A 22670-nucleotide genomic window follows, 5' to 3' on the forward strand; every position below is an offset into this window, starting at 1 on the left:
CCCTTCCATCTGTCTCCATCTTTTCCTATTGATGAAGACATTGACAAAGTGGGAGTGGGAGGGGAGAGGACCGTCCAGCCAGTGACCCCCACACAGCATGGCCACTCACTTCTTTTCAGCCCTTCATCCTGTGGGGTTGTGGGCTCGGCGTCTCCAACTGTACAACTGGTGCAGTAAATCCTGCCAGGCCCACCTCCCAGGGGACACTAGGAGCCCCGAGGCAACACGTGGAAAGGGCTTTGTAAACTGTAGAGCCTTGTGCAAGTGTTTGGTGTCCCCAGCTTCTTCCTATTTAATGTGGGAATGCTCATCTTGGGAGTAGCGAGGCCAGAATGGGACATAAAAAAAAAAAAAAAATGGGAAAATGCCTTGAAGAATATAAATGACAGCAGGAAGGCAAGTCAGGGTCATCAAGGTAACGATCCTCACCATACTATTGTGACGTAAGCGAGGAAGAGCTGGGGAGACAGGCTCGGAGAGAGCAGTCACAAAGCTATGTTAGAGTCAGGAACAGAACAATGGTCGTGCCACCCGGCCCTGTTCACACCAGCACCCCATCCAGGATGCCCCAGCTCCTCCAGACCTTCCAAGGGGGCTCTCTTTCTCCTCCAGTCCTCCCCAAACATGGGAACACTTAGCCTTTTCCTTGATCTCAAGTGAGCCCCGCCCAAATGGCAGCAGAACCCGCAAGCAATGGGGCCACCCTGCCGCAGACCTGGAGGGGGTTCGCAGGGTGCGGGTAGCTTGGGGCTTTTAGTTGTAAAACCAGGACGCTGGTGAGCAAACCATCACCCTGGATGGGAGTAAGCTCTTGGCAGCTTCCAACTGCTGGGCAAATGCAGGCATGGGTATTTCCCCTAAAAAGAGAGCAAACCCATGCCCACTCCTACCCCATGAAGTCCCCAGGGGCCAAATGTTTGTGGAATTGTTCCTTCCAGAAAGGAAGTTCTGGTCTAGCCACAGTCTCAGGGCCCTGCAGGGCCATATCTGACCCCAGCCACAGCACAGATGTGCCTGAGAGAAAGGGGAAGTGTCTTGGGCCCTCTGCACATTTCATAGCCAAAGTAACTTGAGGTTCAGAGAAGTGAAGCTGATTACTTGAGGTCACACATTGAGTTAGGCAGCCAACATTCAGAAGACAGGGCCTGCTTTCCATCTACAGATCCTCCCGGGTCCTGGCAGGGTACTGGCACAGAACACCCCTTTGGTGAACACTGGAGCTCAGACTCTCAGAAACACCGATGCCCCACACATACAACGTGAGGGGTACAAACAGCTGGCAGGGGCACTGGGCATATGCAAAGCCAGAGAGCACCCCATGCCTTCTTCTTCCCTTCTCTCCTCCTCCTCCGGCTCTGGCCAGGTCCCCCTGCCCCATCCCCCTGAGGCCTGTGGTCTGGTGTCAACCAGACTCTTGATCAGACCATCCCGGTGCAGAGTGGCAAGGACAGACAGAAACACAGGGATGGACAGCCCAGAGGAGGCCCAGACCCACCTGGGGCTGGAGGGAAAATGTCCCTGGAATCAGTGACTCTTGAGGTAAAGAGCAGTTGGACAAGCAGAGAACCTTCCAGGCAGAGGGAACTATATATAAGAGTACGATGCCCTGTGATATTGCTCCTCATTCTGGGTACTGCTGGAGCACAGAGTCATGGCATTTGGGGGGCAAGTAGATGGTGAGGTCTGGGGCTGCAGAGAAGCCAGGTGCATGTCTTAAAGGGCCCTGAATGTCAGTCAAGCAGACTTGATCCTCTGGGTGGTAGACGTCACTGTAGGATGCTGAGCAAGGACGGGACAAAGCCCTGCATGCTTGACAGCATTTGGCTGCTGAGCAGAGAACAGTTTGGAGGGGAAGAACAGATTTAGGTTGTCACTGCTGTACTGGTCTAGGGATAGCGCAGTGGGATGGGGAAAGGCCCTGGACTGGCAGGGCAGGGGAGGAATCTAAGGACTTAGCGACCCTTAGCAGTGAGGGGACAGGGGTGGTGCTGACCCCTAGGTTCCTAACCGAGGCTGGAGTGGTGTCCATGCTGTGAACCAGTTCCAGGGGCAGAAGAGGCCCACCATAGCCCGGAGTGCTTATGGGCTGGGTTGCAGGTCACTGTGGGGTCTGGGAACTGCTGCCCTGCTAACTAGGAGACCAAGATGTCTGTAGAGATGGCACTTTACATCTAGGCATGGCACACCTGTCTTCACTCTCCACTTCCCTGGGAAGCAGGTCACAGTCAAAGGAGGTGGCCAGCACTTACAGAGCCCAAGAGCGTGCAGCCTGCCAGGCACCAAGAAGCAGTGGCCCAAGAGGGGAATGGGCCTTACCTCAGGTCTCATAACATGTCAGCTGTCACAGCTGGAAAGGGATGCTGAGCAGGCTTGGGGGGTGAAGGGGTGAGGCAGTCTCTTGGAGCAGAGGCCTCAGAAATAGAGCTGATCACAGGCGGCAGGGCTTGTTTTATTGAAAAGGAAGATAGATTTTCTAACAGGAAGAGCTATCCAGGAACAGAAGAAGCTATCTGGTCAATTAGTGTGCTCCCTGTCCCCGGAGGTATTCAGGCAGAAGTTGGACATCTCCCACTCCAACCTCCAGGGCTGCTGAGGGAATCCCTGCATCGGCATTGGCTCCTTGGGCCAAATGAGGCTGCAGGTCTAGCCCCAGGAGCCACAGCTCACTCATTCATTCACCGAACATACATTCACCAAGGCCTGCTCTGTGCCAGGCTGGGGACAGCGGGTACCAGCAGTGGGCAGAACAGAACCAGAGAAACCTCTCAACCTCCTCTACCCCTACCTGGAGCGGAGGTGGTGCAGCTGGAGCTGGGGAGGGGACAGAGAATGGAGGCCCTGGCTGCCCATGCTCCATGTCTTGGGTCTGCGCCCTCCCCGCTAACAGACCAAGCACCCTTATCTTCCTGGGCACATCTGGAGCACAGGGCCAAGGGCTGGGCAGGGTCAGACACAACGCAGCCTCCTCCTGTGCCCCACCCCTCCCAGAGGTCTCTGAGGCTCTGGACTCATTTCCTAATGAAGTCCCTGGAAGGACTCTTCCTAATTAAATTAGGACAGTAAGTTCTGGCCTGGGGCCACTGGGAAGAAGCGGGGACAAAGGAGGCTTTTTGGGGGCTCCCTGGCTCCTCCCATTCCATACGACAGCGCAGCAGCCCGGCACAGGAGGGATTCCTGAAGGACCGACAGGAGACGGGAGCTCAGAGCAGGAGGTCAACATAAACCTACCAAGTCTTGAACTGAGCATTGACCACTCTTCGTGTTCTCCCTAAATTAACTCACACAGTCCTCCAACCACCCTGTGGGGTAGGGATCAATGGCTCCATTTTACAGATGAGACGAGGGCTCACAGAGGTGAAGTAACTTGCCCAGGGTCCCCCAGCTAGGAAGAAGTGAAGTACGGACTCGCCCCCACGCCGCCTGGCTCAAGGCCCTGCTCTTATCTGTGTCACAGTGGAGCCTCTCACGGATGACACAACGCACGCATGCAGGAGCCATCAGAGGTAGGAGGGCCTGAGGAGTCTTCACATCCGTGGCTCCCACCTAGTTGCACAGCATGCAGAGGTCTTGGTTAGGCCTGGGCCACGCCAGGGAATCTGAATTTCACAAGCTGCCCACAGGAACTCAAACTCCAGATCCAACCCTAACTCTCTCCCAGTACAGACGGGGAGACTGAGGCCCAGGGGAGGGCAGAGACCTGCCCAGATCACTCAGCAAGTCAGTGACAAGGAGAGGCTCCCTGGTTCCTGGTGTGGTGGCACTGAGAGCCTGGGGGGACTGGCTCTCAACAGGGCTCAGTTGACTGACGGAGCACTCCGCTCCCAGGACAGAATCTGCAAGCGTGGGCAAGGCCAAAGGCCAGGGAGGGAGAGGCCGAGGGTCTGGGAGAGGAGGTGGCAGAGAGAACAGGAACCGTAGCCACACAGGCTGGCAGACCCCTGTGCTGCGGTGCGGCCCAGTTCCTGGCTCTGTGGGACCCAGTGAGGTTTCAGGTGCTGTGCAAAGGCCAGGGACTACCTACTGCTCACTGTACAGAAGTCTGAGGTTCAGGTTCAAGGGACTTGCACCAGGGCCCCCAACCAGGATGTGGAAGAACTACAGGGGAAACCCAGGTCTGGCTGACACTGGGTCAGGAGGCATGCTTGTTCCCGCACCCTTGAGAAGCAGGCGGCTGTGGCAGGCAGGGAAGGGGAAGGGGAGAGGAGACCTTCACCCATGTAGCTGATATGAAGTCTGTTCTGTCTAGCTCACAGGTATTAAAGAATCAGTCCAGCCACACTCATCAGGAAAACAGACAGAAACACCCAAGTGGCTGTAGTATGTTTTCTATGGTTCAGGCCACGTCCCCTGTGGGAGGGGTTGGATGTCACAGCCCCTGCTCTGGAACTCCGGGGCCTCAGGAAGGGGCAGCTCCTTGCGACCCCCACACCGTGAGCTTGGCCATGACAGACTCCAGCTCCTGTGAACAACCTGGCTCTTAGGGGAAAGCAAAAGATACCCAGAGAATTGGGTCTGAGAGGGATGCCCTACTCCTAATGAGCAGAGACCCCAAGAGAGGCAGGGACCTGCCAAAGTCACTCGGCAAGGTAGGAGCTGGGGTGGGGCAGAGGTGGGCCTGGCATCTGGGTCAGAGTTTGTATCAACCTCAGCCTTCGGGGTGGGGGTAGGTGGGGGCCAGACAGAGGGCTGCAGGCTGGGGCTTAGCGGGGAGAGGCTGCTGTGGCGTGGCAGGGGGCAGGCTGGGAACAGAGACTGCTGGCGCCTATCCAGCTACAAATAATTCTCTGCCACAAACACCCAGTGGGGGACTTTGGCCTTGGCTTGGCTCGGCTGTCTTGGCGGGCGTGGGAGGAAGAACGTCACCCTGACCCCTCAGGCTTCGTATATCCAGAAGGGTCACCTCCCTCCCGGTGCACACCCCCTCCTGGAGCACACACACCTATACACACATGTGTGTTGGTGCACATGGCTGAGAGAGGGCTCTGTGGCTGATAGGGGCAGCAGGTGGCAGTTCGGGGTCCAGGAAGTAAAGGAGGGAGGGACAAGCGCTGGCCTGAATGTCCCTGGATTCGGGCCACCAGGAAAGCCCACCCTTGGCCTCCAGCTATTCACTCGAGCAGCTTAACCTGGCCCTGACGGGGCCTTCCTGCCTCTCATCAGCTGCCAACTCTCTGATGTTAACCTGGCCTTGTTGGTGAACTCAGGCCCTCTCTGGATAACTAACCATGCCAGGCTCGTTAGTTAACCAGTTCTCCTGGGCCCCTCTGCTTGGCCAGCTCCCTCAGACCATGCCGGAAGCAGTCGCCCTGGGGCCCCCAAAGCAGATGGGAGCAGAGTGGCCGGGTTCCTCCAGACCCTCCCAATCCGAGAAGCTGCTACACTTCCAGGCAGCCGAGTTCTCCCAACTGGCCGGTTGACCTACATCTCTCCCGCTACCATTCCAGGAGCTGCCCCTCTTGTGTCCTTGCTGGACGAGGAGGGAAATTGCTGACAGTCCCTCTGCTTGGCCGTTCCCTCAGCAGGGATCACAGGCTAGGGAAGGGGAACAGGGATGCTCAATTTCAGGGCCAGTTTCTGAGCAGGACATCAGCCCGCACACCTCTGAGACGTGGGCTTATTATCCTGTTTCCCAGACTGAGGATCTAAAGCTCAGAATAGAAGACCCACACCAGGGACCCCAGCTAGTCACGGGGCTTGTGGGTCTGTTTTTGTCCATTCCGCCACTATACCCAGCACAATCACGGGCACAGGAAAAAGGGCAGAAGGGAAAGTGGCCCGAGGAGCCTGGGCCTCGGGGCTGAGTTCTGGAAGGAGATCCTACGAAGTCCACTACCCTCTGTCTGCCTGCCCAGAATCCACCCACCAAGCCAGCAATGCTCCTACTAACCCTTCCCAGGCAGTGAGGAGCTCAAAGGCCATAGGTCCCCCACCCCCAGGCCAGGACCGGCCCTGAGCCAGCTCCAGGGAGGAGGAGTCTGCTCAGACTGCTGTTTGCAGGGCAGGTGGAGCAAGGAACAATGGGTAAGGGGAAATAAGTTCAGAGAGGGAGAGACACTGGCCCAGGGTTACTCAGCAAGTTACAGGCTGATACAGAACAACAATTACAATGATGTGGGAATGGATTCTACAAATATCTGGAGAAGAATGAAGACTGGTTTTGTTCCCTTTTGTTTTCTTTGGTGGGGGTGGGGAGTCCTTGAGGCCAGAACATGGTTGTCCTTTCTCCCTGCTTTGTTTTGCGTGGCCCACATCTGGCTACTTTGTCTGACCCACGGGGAGGAGATCAGGGGGCCCTGTGCTCAAGGAGGTCCTGCGGGCTGCCTGCCTGGCCAGGAAGGGCTGTGGGGATTTAGGGGTGTGGCAGTGAGGTGGGAAAGTGTCACCTCAAGAGAGCACCATGGTAAGGACGGAAATGGATGTGCTTGGCAATGTCTTTCCTGAGAATTCATCTTAAGGACGAATGCACAAAGCTATACAGTACAAGGATGCGTATCCCATGGCTGTGGACAACAGGACAAAAAACAGAAGCAACTAAACACACGTCTATCAATAGGAGACTGTATAGTTAAGTTATGGAAGATTCCTGCATTGGATGACTGACTAGCCCTGGGAAACAATGATATGACTCTACTGTTATTGACAAAGAAAGTCATGCTTGACGTGGGGAGAAAACAATTAGCATTAACATAGACTCATTTTTGTTAAAAGAAAAAAATACGTGTGTTCATGCACACCCGCTCACAAGCAGAGAAAATCCTCCAGGAGGAGATGCTGCTCACGTGACGGTATAGCCGAGGCTGACCGTCACCTTCTTCTTTTTGCTTCTCTGTATTGCTTGTGTTTTTCTTGAAATTACAAGTAGAAAATTACTTTTATATAATCAAAGTAATTTCCATTGGAAAAATAAATAAAATCAACTGAGTTGGGGGGCGCCTGGGTGGCTCAGTCGGTTGAGTGTCTGACTTTGGCTCGGATAGTGATCTCACGGTTCGTGAGTTTGAGCCCCACGTTGGGCTGTGTGCTGACAGCTCAGAGCCTGGAGCCTGCCTCAGATTCTGTCTCTCCCTCTCTCTCTGCCCCTCCCCTGTTTGTGCTCGGTCTCTCTCTGTCTCTCAAAAATGAATAAACGTTAAAAAAACAAAGTTTTTTAAAAAAGAAAGAAATAGTCTCCAGAGTGTCTGGGATAAAGTTCCTTGTGGCACCTCAAGGTCAGTGACCAGGGGAGGATGTTGGCCACATGACCATTCCCACAGACCCAGACTGGTAGTTCCCAGAGAGGCTTTGGGCTGTCTGTTCTGCCATGTTCCAAAGGGGCAGGTTACATGTAGAGGGCATGAGTGGTCACAGGAACTGGGAGCCTCACATCCCTGCCTCTCCTGGGGGACTCTCCCAGTCACCACAGGGCATCCTGAGGTGCCTGATGTGTGCTGGGCTCTATACCCCCAAAGCGGCTAGCTTGTGGGCATCTGGGCTGAGCCCTGCCAGGGACACAGAAGTCACACCGGGTGCAGCAAGTGAAGAACTCACAGTCAGGGCCCCTTCCTGAACCACTCGGGCTGAGGGGCTATTCCTGGGGTCTGTGACATTCAGCAGCTTATGAGAGCGCCAGACAATCATGGCTGGGGATTAAAATTGCAGCTCAGGGGCCCAGCTCATGCTTGAGGGCACCCGGGGGCCAGAGCCACTCAGGAGGGAGCCAGTATACCCACTGGTAGGGGCTGGCAAGCGGGATGCCTGGGGTGCGTGGGAAGGAAGCAAGGCCCCCTGGGCCAGCCTCGCTGTTGTGACTGGGATGTGTGAGCGCATATGGCTTCCTTTCACTTGTGATAGACTGCAGCCGGACAGGCGTGGCCCAGTCCTGCCACTGACCAGCCGGGCTGCCCGGAGCAAGTGACCTCATCTCCTGCAGCCTCAGCTCTTTCCTTTGTGAAGTGCAGTGATGATCCTTTACGGTACTGGCTGTGGGAGGTCTTGCATGAGAAAGTCCTCAGCAGCAAGCACACTCATTAACTCCTATTATAATTAACATGATTTTAGATGAGCAATTCAGGGGCAGGTAAGGCCCAGGGTGGGAGCCCCTAGCCGCTTCTTGTGCAGAAGCGTGTGCCCAGCCCTCATCCTGAGAACACCTTGTTCCCTGATCCAGCAGGGAAGAGAGAGGGCAGGGGTGGCAGGGGGAGGGGGGAGCATGGCTGTCTTGATTCAAGTCCAGCCCAGGGAGTGAGGTCACCCTGGTTCTGAGAATGGGTCCCTGATGACATCTAGGGCCGATTTCTGGACACCAGGGCTTTGGTTTCAGTTTCTGAAGCCTAGGGCTGGAAAAGCACCCAAGTCTGCAGGGTGGGCACTAAGAAGCCCACACGCACATGCAAGGAGGCAGGCCAGGCCCTGTGTGACTGCCAATAAGCCACCGGCACTCTCTGGGCTTCAAGTGACCCAGCTCCCTTCCCGGTCCTCAAGGGCCCCCCATCTGACCAGTATCAGCTTTTCACCCTCAAAAGTAGGTGACGTTTCCTCGATCATGTTCATTCATTCACATGCCATCCTCCAAACACTTCCCCTGTGCCAGACCCTGTGCGTCACCTCAAATGGCTCAGACACTCCCTAGTAACCTGGACTTCCTATGAGGGGCTATGACAAGGGTGCACAAAGCCATGAGCATCCAGACGCAGAAGAGGTTAAAAAGCTGGGGAAGGCTTCACGGAGGTGGCAATGAGCTAGGTGTTGAGGGATGGATGGTCATCGGGGAAGTACGTGCAAAGACCTAGGATCAGGGACTTGCGTGGGAGGTTCAGAGAAATGAAGACCACACTCTGATGTCTCGATGGATGGTCCTGATGACTTGGGCTCTTGAACTTTCCTGGAGGAAACATCTTCCCACTCATAGAGCAATGCACCTGTATCAGTGGCAATGTGCCAGGTCCTCAGTTTCCCTATCCGTACAGGTGGAACAGTAATCTCCACCTCACAGGCAATGGCCAAGAGAGGCCTTGGAAACTGTGGAGGGTCACGCCTGTGGGAGGCTGCACAAGGAGCACCGTATGTTCAGGCTCCATGGGCGTCTCCAGAGAAGAGTCCCTGCCAGGCTAGAAACCTGCAGCCTGGGACATCGCTGCTACTAACCCACTTCCTCTACATCCTCTGAGCCCCAGGCTCTCTCACCCCCACAAGAGCAGAAGAGTCCTGGGGAGAGGAAGAGTCTGAGGAAGCGTCCAGGCTCCAGGGCAGACGGACTCGAATCAAATCCTGGCTCCACCACTTCAGCCTCATGACGTTGCCAAGTCACTTCTCTTTGGGCCTCAGTTTCGCCATCTTTAAAATGGGAATAATAAGAAAATAGCCCTCACAGGGTTGTGAGTAGCAAAGCTAACAAATGCAAATTGCCCAACGCGGTGCCAGGCGTGGGTTAAGTGGCCAAAGTCTGTTGTGTGTAATTCCCTCTAGGGAACTCCTTCTTTCAGAATCCCTAGTGCCCAGCATGAGGGTGGCAGAACAGACAATGTAGAGGAGGATCTGAGACTGAGGGAAGAACAAGGACATGTTGTAGGAGCTCAGGAACAGGAGAGCTGGAGGACAAGGGGTCAGGGAAGGCAACCTGGCCAGGGGTGGCCTCTCCACCAGGCCTTCAAAGACTCAGTGATCTGGATATGCAAGATCTCGGAAGTGGGGGGGGGGGCAGGTGTTACCAGCGCTGCTTAGAAGTGGGGCCCCAGGTCTGGCTTCCTGGGGGCAGAGCTGGCCCAGGGCTCTGACTACTAACCCTGGAGCCAGGAGAGCTGGATTCCATTTGGTTATATGGCTTGAGGGGGTACAATCCGGTCCTATACTCTCCTGCTCCGTATCCTCTCCCCAGGGGGCATCTCTCTGGCTTCACCTGCTGCTGGTATTTCCCCAGGGAGGGAAAAACTGTCAAGCCAGCTGCCCAATGACAACTAGAGGGATGGAGCCAACCAACCCTGAGGCCTACTGCCCCTGGGGGGTGGAGGGCGGGAGGGGGCTGCAGTCTTGAGAAAGCGGAGGGGCTCACAGAGCACAACTCTGTCCAGGGAGGGCCTGTGGAAAGACCCTGAGGGAGAGTCTACAGCAAACGCTCCCAAGGCTCACAGGGGCTGGCCCTGGGGGCACAAGCCTGGATCTAGAAGACAGGGAAGCTTGGGGCCTGCTGGGCGGAGCTATGGGGGCTGTAGGGTTTCCTTCCTTTAGCAGGCACAGCCAGGAGGAAAGGAATACAGGCCAGACAGGACGGTCACCAGCTTCGGGACCAACACAGGGCCTGAGGGCAGCCATCCTCTGCCTCTCCCAGGGCCCCAGGCCACTCACCCACTGAGACCAATCAGGCCTGTTTGGCTCATTTCTTCCCTCAACCCCTCCTTGGGTACCTTTCTGCCACATCCAGGTCCATTTAAATGGCCTTGGCACCACATCCGCCATTACCGGGAAGCCCACTGGCTGAGGCAATCCCCAGTGCAGGAACCTTCCGACATCTGGCTAAGCAAATGGAGGCGGGGGAAGCAGGGGGCTCTTGGGTGACCTGCAGAGACCCCAGCAGGCAGGTTCCTAGAGACTCAGCGAAGCTCCTCCCTCCGAGAACCATCACACCTAATACCATTCATTGAACACCTGCTGCTCATCAGGCACACTGCCTCATTGGCACACAATCCTCAGAATATCTTTGGGAAGGAGAGACTATCGTCACCCCCAAGGCCTATCAAACAAAGGTCCCAGCTGGGACAGAAAACTATGTGTGTCTGATTTAGGGCCCCACTGAGTTACGATTTCAACACGGCTCCCTAAGTCCCTTCTCACTCTCTTCACTCCTGTATCTTGGCCTTGGGAATAGAGGGTAGCAGGGAGGGCTTCCTGGAGGAGGGGACACCTGCACTGAATCTTCTAAGATGGCAATAAGAAGGTAGCCAGGTGAGGGAGCAGAAAGAGCGACCCAGGCAGAGGAAATGACAAGCACAAAGGCCTGGAGGTGAGAAGCAGCAGGAAGGCCAGAGTGAGAGAGAAGCTACAGCTCAGTGTTGCGGGCCCAAAGGAAGAGGCTGGAGGGGAATGGCAACAGGAGCCAGTCACCAAGAGCCAAATGCAGAGAGGTCTAAGCTGACTTTATCCTGTGGGTATGTGGGAGCCTCAGGAAGGCTGTGAATGGTGGCGTTGCCTGGTCACATGGAGGTCGCAGTTCAGAGGGGAGTAATACTGTCTCTCTGATGAGTCCATCCAAAAAGGGGATGAAGCGGGGCCTAGGGTCTGGGGTGTGAGACCGGGGCCAAGGCCAGGCAGCCCTCTGAAGGCCAGATGCTGGCTGCAAGCCCCAGCTGGGAGCTGTGGCCGAGCTTTAATTATTTACAAGGCTGCTTCCCAGCAAGCCTCAGTGCTCCTGCAGCCTGGCCTTGCCCAGCTAATGAACTCTCAGCCATGGGAGACCTCACTGCGGCCATTTTTTATTAAACCTAGGATGGAGGGCTGATGGGGGCTGGGAGTACAAGGGCAAGCTGAAGAAGCATGAACAAGGTGGAAGAATTTGAGCACGAAACCAGCCTACCTGTACACGCAGCCCGGCCCCAAGGAGGAGCACAGAGCTGTGGGCATGAGGGAGGGGGCGGGGGGAGGCTTGATGTCACCTCAAGGGAGGAAATGGAGATCTGGGAGGTCCTGCCTGAGGTCATCAGCTGGTGCTTGGGGCAGCACAGGTGCCATAGTTGGCCGCCTGCATTCACACCTCAGCAATTTCACTTAAACATCAAATGCCCATGGGCCAGTTACTTAACTGCTCTGTTCCTTTGTAAAATGGGGCTAATGCAGGTACTTCAGAGACTTGCCCCATTTTACAGAACCGAGGATAATGAGGTGACGCGTGTGGAATCTCGGCGCAACGTCTGGGCCAATGCAAGGGCGCGGTAAGTGTTCACTGTTGCTGCTGTTACTCCGGGAGCAAAGGGCTGGCCAGAGACCAGAACCCCTGTCTCTGTCCCCAGACGCTAAAGAGCAACAGGAAACTGAGGCCAAGGAGCCAACTGGCCTACGTGACCCAGGTCCACAGTCGGGGATCCCACCTCACTTTGCCTGCCTGGGCCGCCTCTGGGCTTCCTTGAGCATAGTCCTCAGGCTTCCAGCCTTTTCCTCCGCTTTGAAGCTCTTCTGAGCTAGGAGCTGAAGCCCCATGAGCGCTTCACTTCCCCATCCTCCCGGTTCTACCAGTGTCTCCGGTAAGTGCCAAGTCCCACCCACTGTGGATGAAGATCAGGACTTAGAAGGCCTTGGTCTGAGTTCTTGCTCTAACCCTGAGGAGCTGTGTGACTTTCCGGGGCGGGGCAGTCGTTTCACCTCTCTGAACTCTTGTTTCCTCCTCCACAACATGGGGACCGCACCACCTATTTTTAAATGGTAAGCCTTGAGCGAATGATATTAGTTACCATCTTTCAAGGCCTGGCTTAGCTGTCTCCTCCTCCAGGAAGTCTTCCTTGGCCTCCTCAATGTAAAAGCTTCCTCCCTCCAGCCTTCATCGGGTATTGGTAGTCGCGGGCTGCATCCTGGCCCCGTTGGGAGCTTGCACTCATTCTGCCTCACACAGACTTCACTGACAGAGGGCAACACCCATTTTGCAGGCCCAGAGAGGTCCAGAGGTAGAGTGGCTCAGGCTCTCTCACGGGATAGAAGGGTCGGAGTGACAAAGAGGGGGTCAGGTATAAGGCAGAGTAGACTGCTCAGGGAGGAGCCAACAGACTTGAGGGGAGGGTACTTCAAGGAAATGCAGGTTGGGCAGGCGGCCCACAGTGGGGGAAACTCCCCACATGAGGAAGCAAGGAATGACGAAAGACCATTTTTGAACACGTAACCCGACATAGTCACCCAAAGCCCCCATCCCCACTCTTCAAGATTTCTCTTTATGGCTCCTGGAGTCCCTTTCTAAGGAGGTGTAGACTCATCCATTCCCTTCCGCCAACCAACCCCATCTGAAGACTTTCCACGCGTATAACCTATGATGCACCACTCAGCATATGAGGAAACACGCTCAGAAAAACTAAGCCAGGAAGGACTGATACTTGATACTAACAACAGAGCCCCCACCCTTCCTACTCCAAGCCCTCAACCTCATTTGCTTTTATGTTCACTAACTCTTCACCTGCGACTCCACTCCATCCACCTCAGAAGAAAAGCAGGAGCCCAGATTGGCTGTGAGAGCTCTCCTGGTCCCATCTAGGGTCACCCGGCCACCCGTTACTTCGCTCCTCCATCTTCCCCAGAGTTTCACCACAGGCCCAACATTCAGAGCATGGCTTTCCAGCTCCTGGGTCACCTTTTTGGGTCCTTCTGCACCACACTCCCCACTGCAGCAGGCAGTACTCCTAAGCTAGGAGGCACGTGGACATCCTGACCAAGTTCTGTCACTCTCAGCTGTGTGACCTTGGGCAAATCACTCAACTTCTCTGAGACAGCATCCCTATCTCTACAAACGGGGATGACAAGAAAAACCCGCACAAGACTGTTGTTGTACAGAGCCAGGGAGATAAGGTAAAACCAACCCAGACTCGCAGTTTCCCTCATCCTTGGCACTCCCGCTCTAAGGGGAACCACAGAACAACTCCCAGGGAGGACACTCACTGAAATATTTTACTCCAGCACTACCATTTTCATTGTTTCAATAGCCCTGGGAAATAAATGGCGAGGGTTATGACTGGGCTAAGAATTAAATTCAAGCTCTTACTTAGCAGCTCAATAGCTCAACTTAATCTCTCAGTGCCTCAGTTTCTTTAGTCTGTAAAACAGGGCTGTTCAGAAGATTAAAGGAGCTTATGCAAGATAAGCACTCACCACGGTGCGGGCACACAGCTAATGAATGGTCAGCACATGTTAGTCTCCTTACTTCCAATTACATGAAGAGAACTGGTGTTCAAATACAGGGCAAGATTAGTCCGAGTGGTCAGGTGAGGAGATGGAGACAGGACGGGAAGGGCCAAAACACAGAACCAACTCTGGGCTGGGTCTGAGAATGAATCCAGAGGCTGACTGGCAAACCCACGGTAAAACAAACAAACAAACAAACAAACAAACAAACACAAAAGCCTCAAGGACTCAACACAGTGTCCGTCCAGGTGTCCCTCTACCCATCCTGCCACTGTGTGGTGCTGTGGATCTGTCCACCTGTTGCCCTCCTGCAGAGCCTATGGGCCTCCCTGGCCTGCAGGAGTGGGCCTGTTGTCCAAAGTGCCCCAGTGCTGGCACAGAGCAGGCATTCAGTAACGATGAATAATGACCACCTGCGTCTGTTTCTAAAGAGCTCTGTTTTTCTGTTCCTGGAAATACACTCCTTCACGGTAACTGCCGGCGAACTCACTTCTGTCCCACAAACACCCCAGGAAAGAACTTGCAAAGCTATAGCGCCCAAGTGTACAAACACCACACTCAGCAAAGAAGGCCCGCTGCGTGCACACGGCCACCACGGAGAGTTCACGCGCAGCCTCGCAATCCTCGGGCCCTCTCCAGGAAGCAAACCGTTCCTCCCGGCCCCCTCCTTCCTAGTCTGCCCCATGACTCATGCCTGAGTCGGGCTGGCAGTAGAGCCCAGGGTGGCACAAAAAACTCTCCACCGTGACTAGGCAGAAAAGAAGCGGGAGCCAGCGCCAGGGCCTTGCCAGCTCTAGCAACCCAAGAGATGCACGCGGAGGTGTGGCCGGGGCGGGGCCGGGTCGGGGCCCCTGCACCCTGGGCGCCAGAAAACTGCACACCCTCCGGCTCCACGATTGGCCGCTCCGGCCACGGGGGCCTATGGGGTGGTCCTCGCCTAGCCAATCAGGGGCCCCGGGGAGCCCATTCATTCACAAAAAACCAGCAAGGAAAGGAGCCTGGCGAAGCCCGGAATTGCCCGGAACTTTGAAACACCGGTGCGTTCCGTGGGGCCGACGCAGGAGTCCAGGAGGACCCGATCGCAGGAAGCTAGACGCGTACAGGGACGGTCCCGTTCCGGCCCAGCAACCCGGGCGTGGCGCGCCACCCTCCTGGGCCACACCGACTGGGGCTCCGCCCCCGACCCCATTAGGACACGCTGGACGCCCAGCTCACGCTGGGTCGCCAAGGGCCACCCAATCCTAAGGAAGGCGGCGCCTGGGCAGCTTCCTGGCAGTGAGATCCACGCAGGTGGCCCAGCGGCGGCTGCAGCCACGTGTGCGTTGAGCAAGGAGCCCCCCGCCCCCGCCCCGGTGCCTTCCTCCCCCGCCGGCCACTCACGGCAGTCGTCCTCGTCGCTGTTGTCCGAGCAGTCGTCGTCCTCGTCGCACCTCCACACGGAGGGGATGCAGCGCTCATTCCGGCACCGGAATTGGTCTTCTTCGCACTCTTTGACCGGCCCTGCGCGGGGGAGATGGGGGCGTGAGCAGGGTGGCGGATAGCGCAGTCCTGGCTGGGGGGAGGGGTCTAGTGGGGTGCAGGAGAGGGGGCGATGATGGAGCCAACGACCTCGGGAGGCCTCGGGCCCCCTCGATCCGGAAGGAGGGGAATGGTAACGGGATGGCGGGCTACTCCGTGGCACGACGAGGCCAAGCACACTGTCCGTGTCACACGATTTGACTATACCCCCCATTTAGAACACTCACTCGCACTCACGGCCCATAGCCAGAGATCTACGCAGACATGGCCCACAGGGAGCCCCCGAACACGCCGCGACGCAAGCACTAGGCGCTGCGGGCACATCCCCCTCGCACGCAGCCCCTCTTTCTCCGCGGCGCTCAGGGGTCGCCGGAAACGCATTGTCAAGCGGGGAAGTCTCCCGGCTCAGCTCTCACCGCCGCCGCGAGGCGTGCGTGTCAAATAAACCCCACTGGCGAGATTCACGCAGCCCACCCAAAATCATCAATGACCACCCCTAACCTGCAAAGTTCCCGGCCCGCCTGGCCCCCACGGGGCCCATCCCCCAGGAGCAGGTGCCAGAGGGCAGAGCCAACAACACCGGGAGCCGCGGGGGAGGGGATCGAGGGCAAATTGAAGGATAACTGGGTCCCGAAAAGCCTAACCCACCCAGGCCCGGGCTCGGGGCCCCCGCGCAACCCGCATCCCGGTCCCCGGGCCGCGCTTTGTTGGCGGCTCCGGCGGCTCAGAGCCCGGCCAGGGACCAGCCTCACGCACCTTCGCCGCCGCGCTGTGGATCTGCCGCCGCCGCGAGATGCTGGAGCTGCAGCAGCAGCAACAGCAGCAGCGCCAGCGGCCGGAGCGCGCCCCGCTCGGGGCGGCCCATGGCGGGCCCCGGGCTCCGGCCGCCGCGCCCCGCGCACCCCGTGCGGCTGCCGCCGCCGCGCCTCAGCCCGCCGAGTCCTTGCCGCGGCGCCGGGGCTGCCGCTGCCCCCGCCGCCGCCGCCGCCGCTGCCGCCCGCCCCGGCTCCTCGGCTGCATTTCAAGCAGGTTCCGTGACGCTCGGCGGCGGGGCGGGCTCAGGCTAGGCGCGCGGCCCCGGCCCTGGGCGGCCGCCGCCGGCGCGCGCGCCCCCTCCCGCGGCCGCCTCCGCCCCACGCTCCTCCCGCAGCCGCCGCCTCTCCCTCCTCCCTCCTGTCCTTGGTCCACTCCTCCCTCGGCTGGCTCGCGGTGACCCTGCTGAGGGCCCGCTGGCGAGCGGGAGCCGCAGACGCTGGAATGAGCCGGGCGAGGCCCCTGCCCCAGAGGTAGCAGAGGGAAAGCAGCACTGGCTGCCTGGAGGAGGTGACAGGCTGATAGATAGGAGGCTGAGGGGTGAGTAAGAAAGAGTGAACCTGGGCTGGATGGGAGATGATGTTCCCTGGTGCACAGGCCTGTGCAGTGTGCACATGGGACAGAGGTGCTGGTGGTGGGTCAGGGTCTCCATACCAAGACGTGTGAGATCAGGAGAAGCTGGGGGAGCTGGACTGGACCTAAGCACGCCTCATCCGCTCCCACCCAGATATGATGCATGTGTGGAACTGGTTAATGTGCCCATGTGCCTCTGTGCATATTACATGCTCATGTGACCGTGGCTGAGGATGTGAGGCAGGTGGCTTCAGTCTGGCACACGGACTTTATGCATTCATCCTTTTCAGCATTCTCCATGGCGCCAGGCAAAGGGGCAATCGGGGGGACCTGCAGGGACAACACCAAATTCTTTGCTATGATGGACAAGGGAGGGGACTGTGGCGCTCCACAAAAGGAATGTGTTATCCCTGCCTATAGGGGACACACACCCAGGGCCTCTGTCCACCCTCTGTATGAAGGAGAAGTCCCCGTCTCTGGAGGGTCCTAGTCCCATCTCACTCATGCCAGGGTGCAGAGAACAGACTGGGAACTAGATTTTAGCTGCCTGCTGGTAAGTGAGGTCGAGCCCACACAACCTTCTTTGGAAAATAAGGTTTGAGGGCATTGGCCACTAAAAGAGACAGACTGGCAGATGTCTAGGCCCAGTAGAAATCCCCCCCCCGCCCCTTCTCCTCCATGACAGAGGGGCAGAAGAGGGAGCTTCAGGAGCTGTTAGTCCCAGGCCTGGAAGCCACTGTCTCATCAGCAGCCCTATTACTGAGCCATATTCCTTCCCACAGGGGGCAGCCCCTTGGCGATGGCTGTGGCCACCTCACAGAAGAGGGGCACAGACTCCAGAGAGCCCAGCAAGTGCTCTTGCCATTACCCCTTTTATCCTTTGTTCATTCAGTCACTTAACAACTGTATCCCAGCCCTGCTCTGTGCCAACGCTTTCCTGGGCCTAGGGGCGACGAGGTGACTCAGACATGGTACCAGTCCTGGTGAAGTCCCTGACTGGTGGGGAGACTGGCCATCAACACACAATGAAATGCATGCACACTTTCCACAAAAACGTATGGAGCACCTACTCTGTGCCCGGCATTATCTGAGGCCCAGGGATACAGTGTAGAAATAGAGGAGGTCTCTCTTTGTTCTCCTGCAGCTTACATCTTCCTTGGGAGAGGAAAACACAAAGTCAAGAAAACAAAAAAGATCATTTCAGATCATCATAACCACTATGAAAAAAAATAAAACACGGTGATGTGAGAGTGATGGGAAATAACAGGTAAACAGAGAAGGCATCTCTGAGGAGGTGACATTTCCCTGAATGGCAAGAAGGATGCTCTAGATTGAATGTGTGTGCCCTTCCAAAATTCATATGTTGAAACTTAGTGTCCAGTGCAAGGGTATTTGGAGGTGGGTCTTTTGGGAGACAATTAGAACGTGAATAGAATTAGTGCCCTTGTAAAAGAAGCCTCAGAGGGATCTCTGGGCCCTTCTGCCATGTGAGGACACTGAGAAGACAGTCATCTGTGAACTAGGGAGTGGGCTCTCATCAGATACCAAATCCGCTGGTGTCTTGATCTTTCGGTGCCTTGATCTTGGACATTCAGCCTCCAGACCTGTGAGACTTGAATTTCTGTTGTTTATAAGCCACCCAGTCTATGGTATTTTGTTATGGCAGCCCAAATGGACTAAATGCCCAACAACATGAAGACCAGGCAGAAGGGCATTCCTGGCAAAAGGAACAGCATGACAGGGCTGGAACCTGCTGGTGAGGAGAAGGTGGGTGCATCAGGTGAGGTCAGAGGGAGTCAGGAAGGCTCTGATCACATGAGGGCTTTGTAGGTCACAGCAAGGAGTCTGGGTTTTATTCCAAGCACGGTGATGCCTGCTGTGACAACAGGATGCCTGGGACTATGGAGCCCAGGATGGAGTCCCTCGTGTAGCCCAGACTGACCTCTCCAAGTCAGCGGCTCCTCCTCCACTCTGTGATCTTAAGAAAGTCAGTCCCCATCGTTAAGCCTCAGTTTCTCATCTGAGAAATGGGGGAGATGGGGAATTTCCAAGGTAGATTCTAGTTTTAAGATTATTGTGTGGATTGCAGTTCAGAGGCAGCAAGGTTAGAGAGGTTAAGAGCATGGGCTCTGGGTTAGACTGCCTGGGTTTAAAGCTGTTCATTCCCTTCCTAGCTATGTGACCATGGGCAACTCACTTAACCTCTGTAGCTCAGTGTCTTCCTCTAAAATGGGAATGATGACAGAACTCATCTCACAGGGTTGTGAGGATTATATTAGATGAGATTATGTATGCACAGGATGAAGTATACAGTTGGCGCATATTAACCATTATTTATGTTACTCTAATTCAAACACAACTCCCTTTTCAAAAACCCCCAGTGACTTCCCAACACTCAAAGAATAAAGATTGAGCCCAGGCATTCACTGACTTCCCCTCCCAAGGGAGATCTTTGTTCATATGGTCTCCCCCAGATCCAGTGGCCAAGATGGGCAGCTCCTTCTTTCTCAACAGCCCACATCAGAGGCTTTCTAGGCTCCCCTCAGTCCACAGCCAACTTGGGCCACTTCCCTCTCTCCCTAGTCAGCCTGTGACCTCCCTGAGGACAGGAAGCAACTCTCCTGAACTTCTGGGTCTCTGGCATGGGGCACATTTGACCAATATTTGTTTCTGCCTTGCTGAAGTTTTCTGTACCCCCAGGAGGACTGTGTCATACTCATCCTTATTTTCAGAGGATAAGTACAAGGCCTGCCGCATAACTAGCGTTTGATAAATGATGCTTAAATACTCGAGAAGGTTAACAGGTAAACCATATCAAGTAATGATAACAGCTAATTCTTACAGTACACTTGCTGGGGGCAAGCACCATCGAAGTGCTTTAAATGCTTTAACTCATTTAGTCCTTAAAATATCCCCCCTGAGGCAGGTTGTGTGTTTATCCCACTTTGCAGATGAGCACATTAAGGAATGGGGAGGTCACACGGCTAGTAGATGACAGAGCCAACATTTGAACCCAGGTGGCAGAACTGGGAAGTTTTCAGGGCACATAAGTTGGCTAATTCCGGGGGGGCGGGGCAGTTGGAGAAAGCCCAGCCCCTGACAGACACCAGGCACCAAATGGACACTGGGGTACAGTTTTTGCTGCCTGGGTGATTTGTCCCCCCTGTCCTCTCTCTCCATCCTGGGATGACTCAAGGAAGCGTACAGACTGTGTCTGCTTTTGGGTGTCCGAAGAAAACCCTCAAACCCAACCCCAAGCGCAGTGAGTTTGCCACGAGAAAGAAACAAATGTCATTCCATCTGCTGTCAGCACGTCACTCTGCCCTGCCCAAGCCTCCATGTTCTGCCTCCAGAACTGCTGGGGCCCAGCAGCTCACCCGATGCACGCTCCACTCCCTCACCTTGGCCCCACAAGAACTGGAGCTTCAGGCTTTTGCCAGTCTGTACCCTCTGCCTAGAACACTCTTGCACTGTCTGACTTCTATTCCATCCTTTGAGCCTGAGCTCAAATGCCTCCTCCTCTGGGAAGCCTTCCAGCCTCATCCAGAAAGGTCACAGCCAGAGCCTAAAGGCTTTCTGCATATATCTCCCCAGACTTCCTTGACTGGACTTGTGCTAGGTGAGGCACAGATGAGCAAGACTAAGTCCCTGCCTTTGAGGATCTCTGGTCTGGGGGCAGACAGTGACAGTGCAGGGTAATAACCCCTGGTGGGGCTGCTCAGGGGGGTCAGATTCCCACGCCCAGGTACCCAAGGCTATGTCACCCACCCAGCCAGGGTAACAAACCAACGACCTGAGATAATCACAGCTGAGCTGTAAGGGCAGCAGAGCTCTCCCACTGTCCATGGCCTTCAGTTTACAGAAGTCTAGCTCAAGTCTTTCCCGCTGTACTGTGAGCCAATTGCTAATTTCTCTTTGCCACTTTTCTCTGTATTTTTTCCTCTTACTCTCTCTGGCTAGACAGAATATCTTCATTCCTGTAAAAAAGGTATTCTCATTCATTACGTGTACTTATATAGGTCCAAACTGCTAGGGTTTAAATCACTTGCTAACTGTGTGACCCAGGGCAAGTTATTTGAGCTCTCTGTGCCTCAGTGTCCTTATCTATAAAATGGGGATGACAATGTTACCTAATAGTATTAGTTATCTATGACTGCATAACAAAATACACCAAAACTTAGCAACTTAAAGCAACAATAAATATTTATTATTTCTCACAGTGTCTATGGGCCGGGAATTTGGAAGCAGCTTAGTTGGGTCACAATGTTAGTGGTGCTGTGGCCTTCTGAAGGTTTAACTGGGGCTGGAGGGTCTGAGTTATCTCACTCACATGGCTGGCAAGTTCTTGTTGGCTTTGACAGTATGACTCAGTTTTTCACCACATGGATTTCTCCACAGGACTGCTTGAGTGCTCTTACAACATGGCGGCCAGCTTCTCCCACAGTTACCCATTCAAGAGAGACAGAGAAAGCAAGGAGAAAGTCATAATGTCTTTTTATGATCTAACTGTGGAAGTTGTACTGCATCATTTCTGCAATATCCTACTGGTTACCCAGGTCAGCTCTCGTCCATGTGGGAAGGGACCATACAGGAGCATACCAGCCAGAAGACATAAATCACCGTGAGCCTCTTAGAGACTGGTTGCCACACTCATAGAATTGCCATCTCATAGAATTCGTGAGGATGAATGAAGTTAGTATACATAAAGTGCTCAGAAGAGTTTTCGATACATAGCACACCCTGTATAAGTGTTGGTATTGTTGTTGTTTCTGTGAGTTAAGAGTACAGAGTAAGCCTCCATAACGATTATCTACAGTTACCATGAACATCATTGCTATTAGCTGCAAGGACCCCTTCATGACACAGATGGAGACACCCAGCAACTGAGAGGATGAAGGCGTTTCACGGTTTCATAGCAGACCACAGGCAGAGCAGGACCAACCCCGCCTTGGTTTCTTGCCTCCTGGCTATGTACTCTCAGAAGAGCTGGAGTTTTTTTAGGAATCTCTATGCCCAGTGTGGGGCTTGAACTCAGAACCTCAAGATGAAGAGTCACATGCTCTTCCAACTGAGCCAGCCAGGTGCCCCCCCATATTTGCTCTTTTATGATTGGCTTGTTTCACTTGGCACAGTGTCTTCAGTGTTCATCCATGTTGTAGTGTACTATAGAACTTCCTTCCTTTATAAAGCTGAGCAATTTTCCATTGTGTGTGTATTTCACATTTTGTTTATGTATTTATCCATTGATAAATAAATAAGCCCATTGCCACTTGGGTTGCTTCCATCTCTTGGCTATTGTGAATAATTCTGCTATGAATATGGGTGTACAAATATCTCTTCAAGATCCTGCTTTCAGTTATTTTGGGTATATACCCAGGAGTGGAGTCGCTAGATCATATAATGATTCTATTTTTAATTTTCTGAAGCACTTCCATACTGTTTTCCACAGCGACTGCACCATTTTATATTTTCACCAACATGGCACAAGGGCTCCAATTTCTCAACATCCTCACCAACACTTGCTATTTTCTGCTTTTGCTCTTACTTTTTTGACAGTAGTCATTGTAAGGGTATGAGGTAGTATCTCACTGTGGTTTTGATTTGCATTTCCTTGATGATTAGTGATGTTGAGGATCATCTCATGTGCTTCTTAGCTATTTATACATTTTCTTGGGAAAAATGTCCATTCGAGTTCTTGGCCCAATTTTTAAACCAAGTTGTTTGGTCTTGTTGTTGTTGAATTGTAGGAATTCTTTATATATTCTGGATATTAGCCCCTTATTGTATACATGATTTGCAAAGGTTTCCTCCCATCCCATGAGTAGCTTATTCACTCTATTGATTGTGTCCTTTGATACACAATTCTTATTTTTTTTTTTTTAATTTTTTTTTTCAACGTTTATTTATTTTTGGGACAG

The 22670-nt window shown here is 54.5% G+C and overlaps 1 protein-coding gene and 1 long non-coding RNA gene across 11 annotated transcripts in view; one reads left to right on the forward strand and one right to left on the reverse strand.

The window, feature by feature from the left end:
* LRP8 (LDL receptor related protein 8) overlaps nucleotides 1-16347 on the reverse strand; it is an 80262-nt gene extending 63915 nt beyond the window's left edge. For 3 of the 10 annotated variants that reach the window (XM_086717026.1, XM_086717025.1, XM_086717028.1), the window contains exons 1-2: nucleotides 16123-16346; nucleotides 15229-15348 (exon numbers count right to left, since the gene is read on the reverse strand). In XM_086717026.1, coding sequence (XP_086573152.1) covers nucleotides 15229-15348; nucleotides 16123-16231 — 229 coding nt within the window. In that variant the 5' untranslated portion in view covers nucleotides 16232-16346. Of the gene's footprint in view, nucleotides 1-15228; nucleotides 15349-16122 lie in introns of all 10 variants that reach the window. The other 7 variants (XM_086717031.1, XM_086717030.1, XM_086717033.1 and 4 more) reach the window with 5 other exon arrangements.
* A 226-nt stretch (nucleotides 16348-16573) lies between these two features.
* LOC147578019 (uncharacterized) lies at nucleotides 16574-22036 on the forward strand. The gene is made up of 2 exons (XR_015254173.1): nucleotides 16574-16719; nucleotides 21151-22036. It is a non-coding gene; the product is annotated as an uncharacterized LOC147578019 (long non-coding RNA).
* The last annotated feature ends 634 nt before the right edge of the window (nucleotides 22037-22670 follow it).

This window comes from Puma concolor, chromosome C1 (assembly GCF_028749965.1).
Source record: "Puma concolor isolate L17-30 chromosome C1, mPumCon1.1.hap2, whole genome shotgun sequence".
NCBI classification, from domain to species: Eukaryota; Metazoa; Chordata; class Mammalia; order Carnivora; family Felidae; genus Puma; species Puma concolor.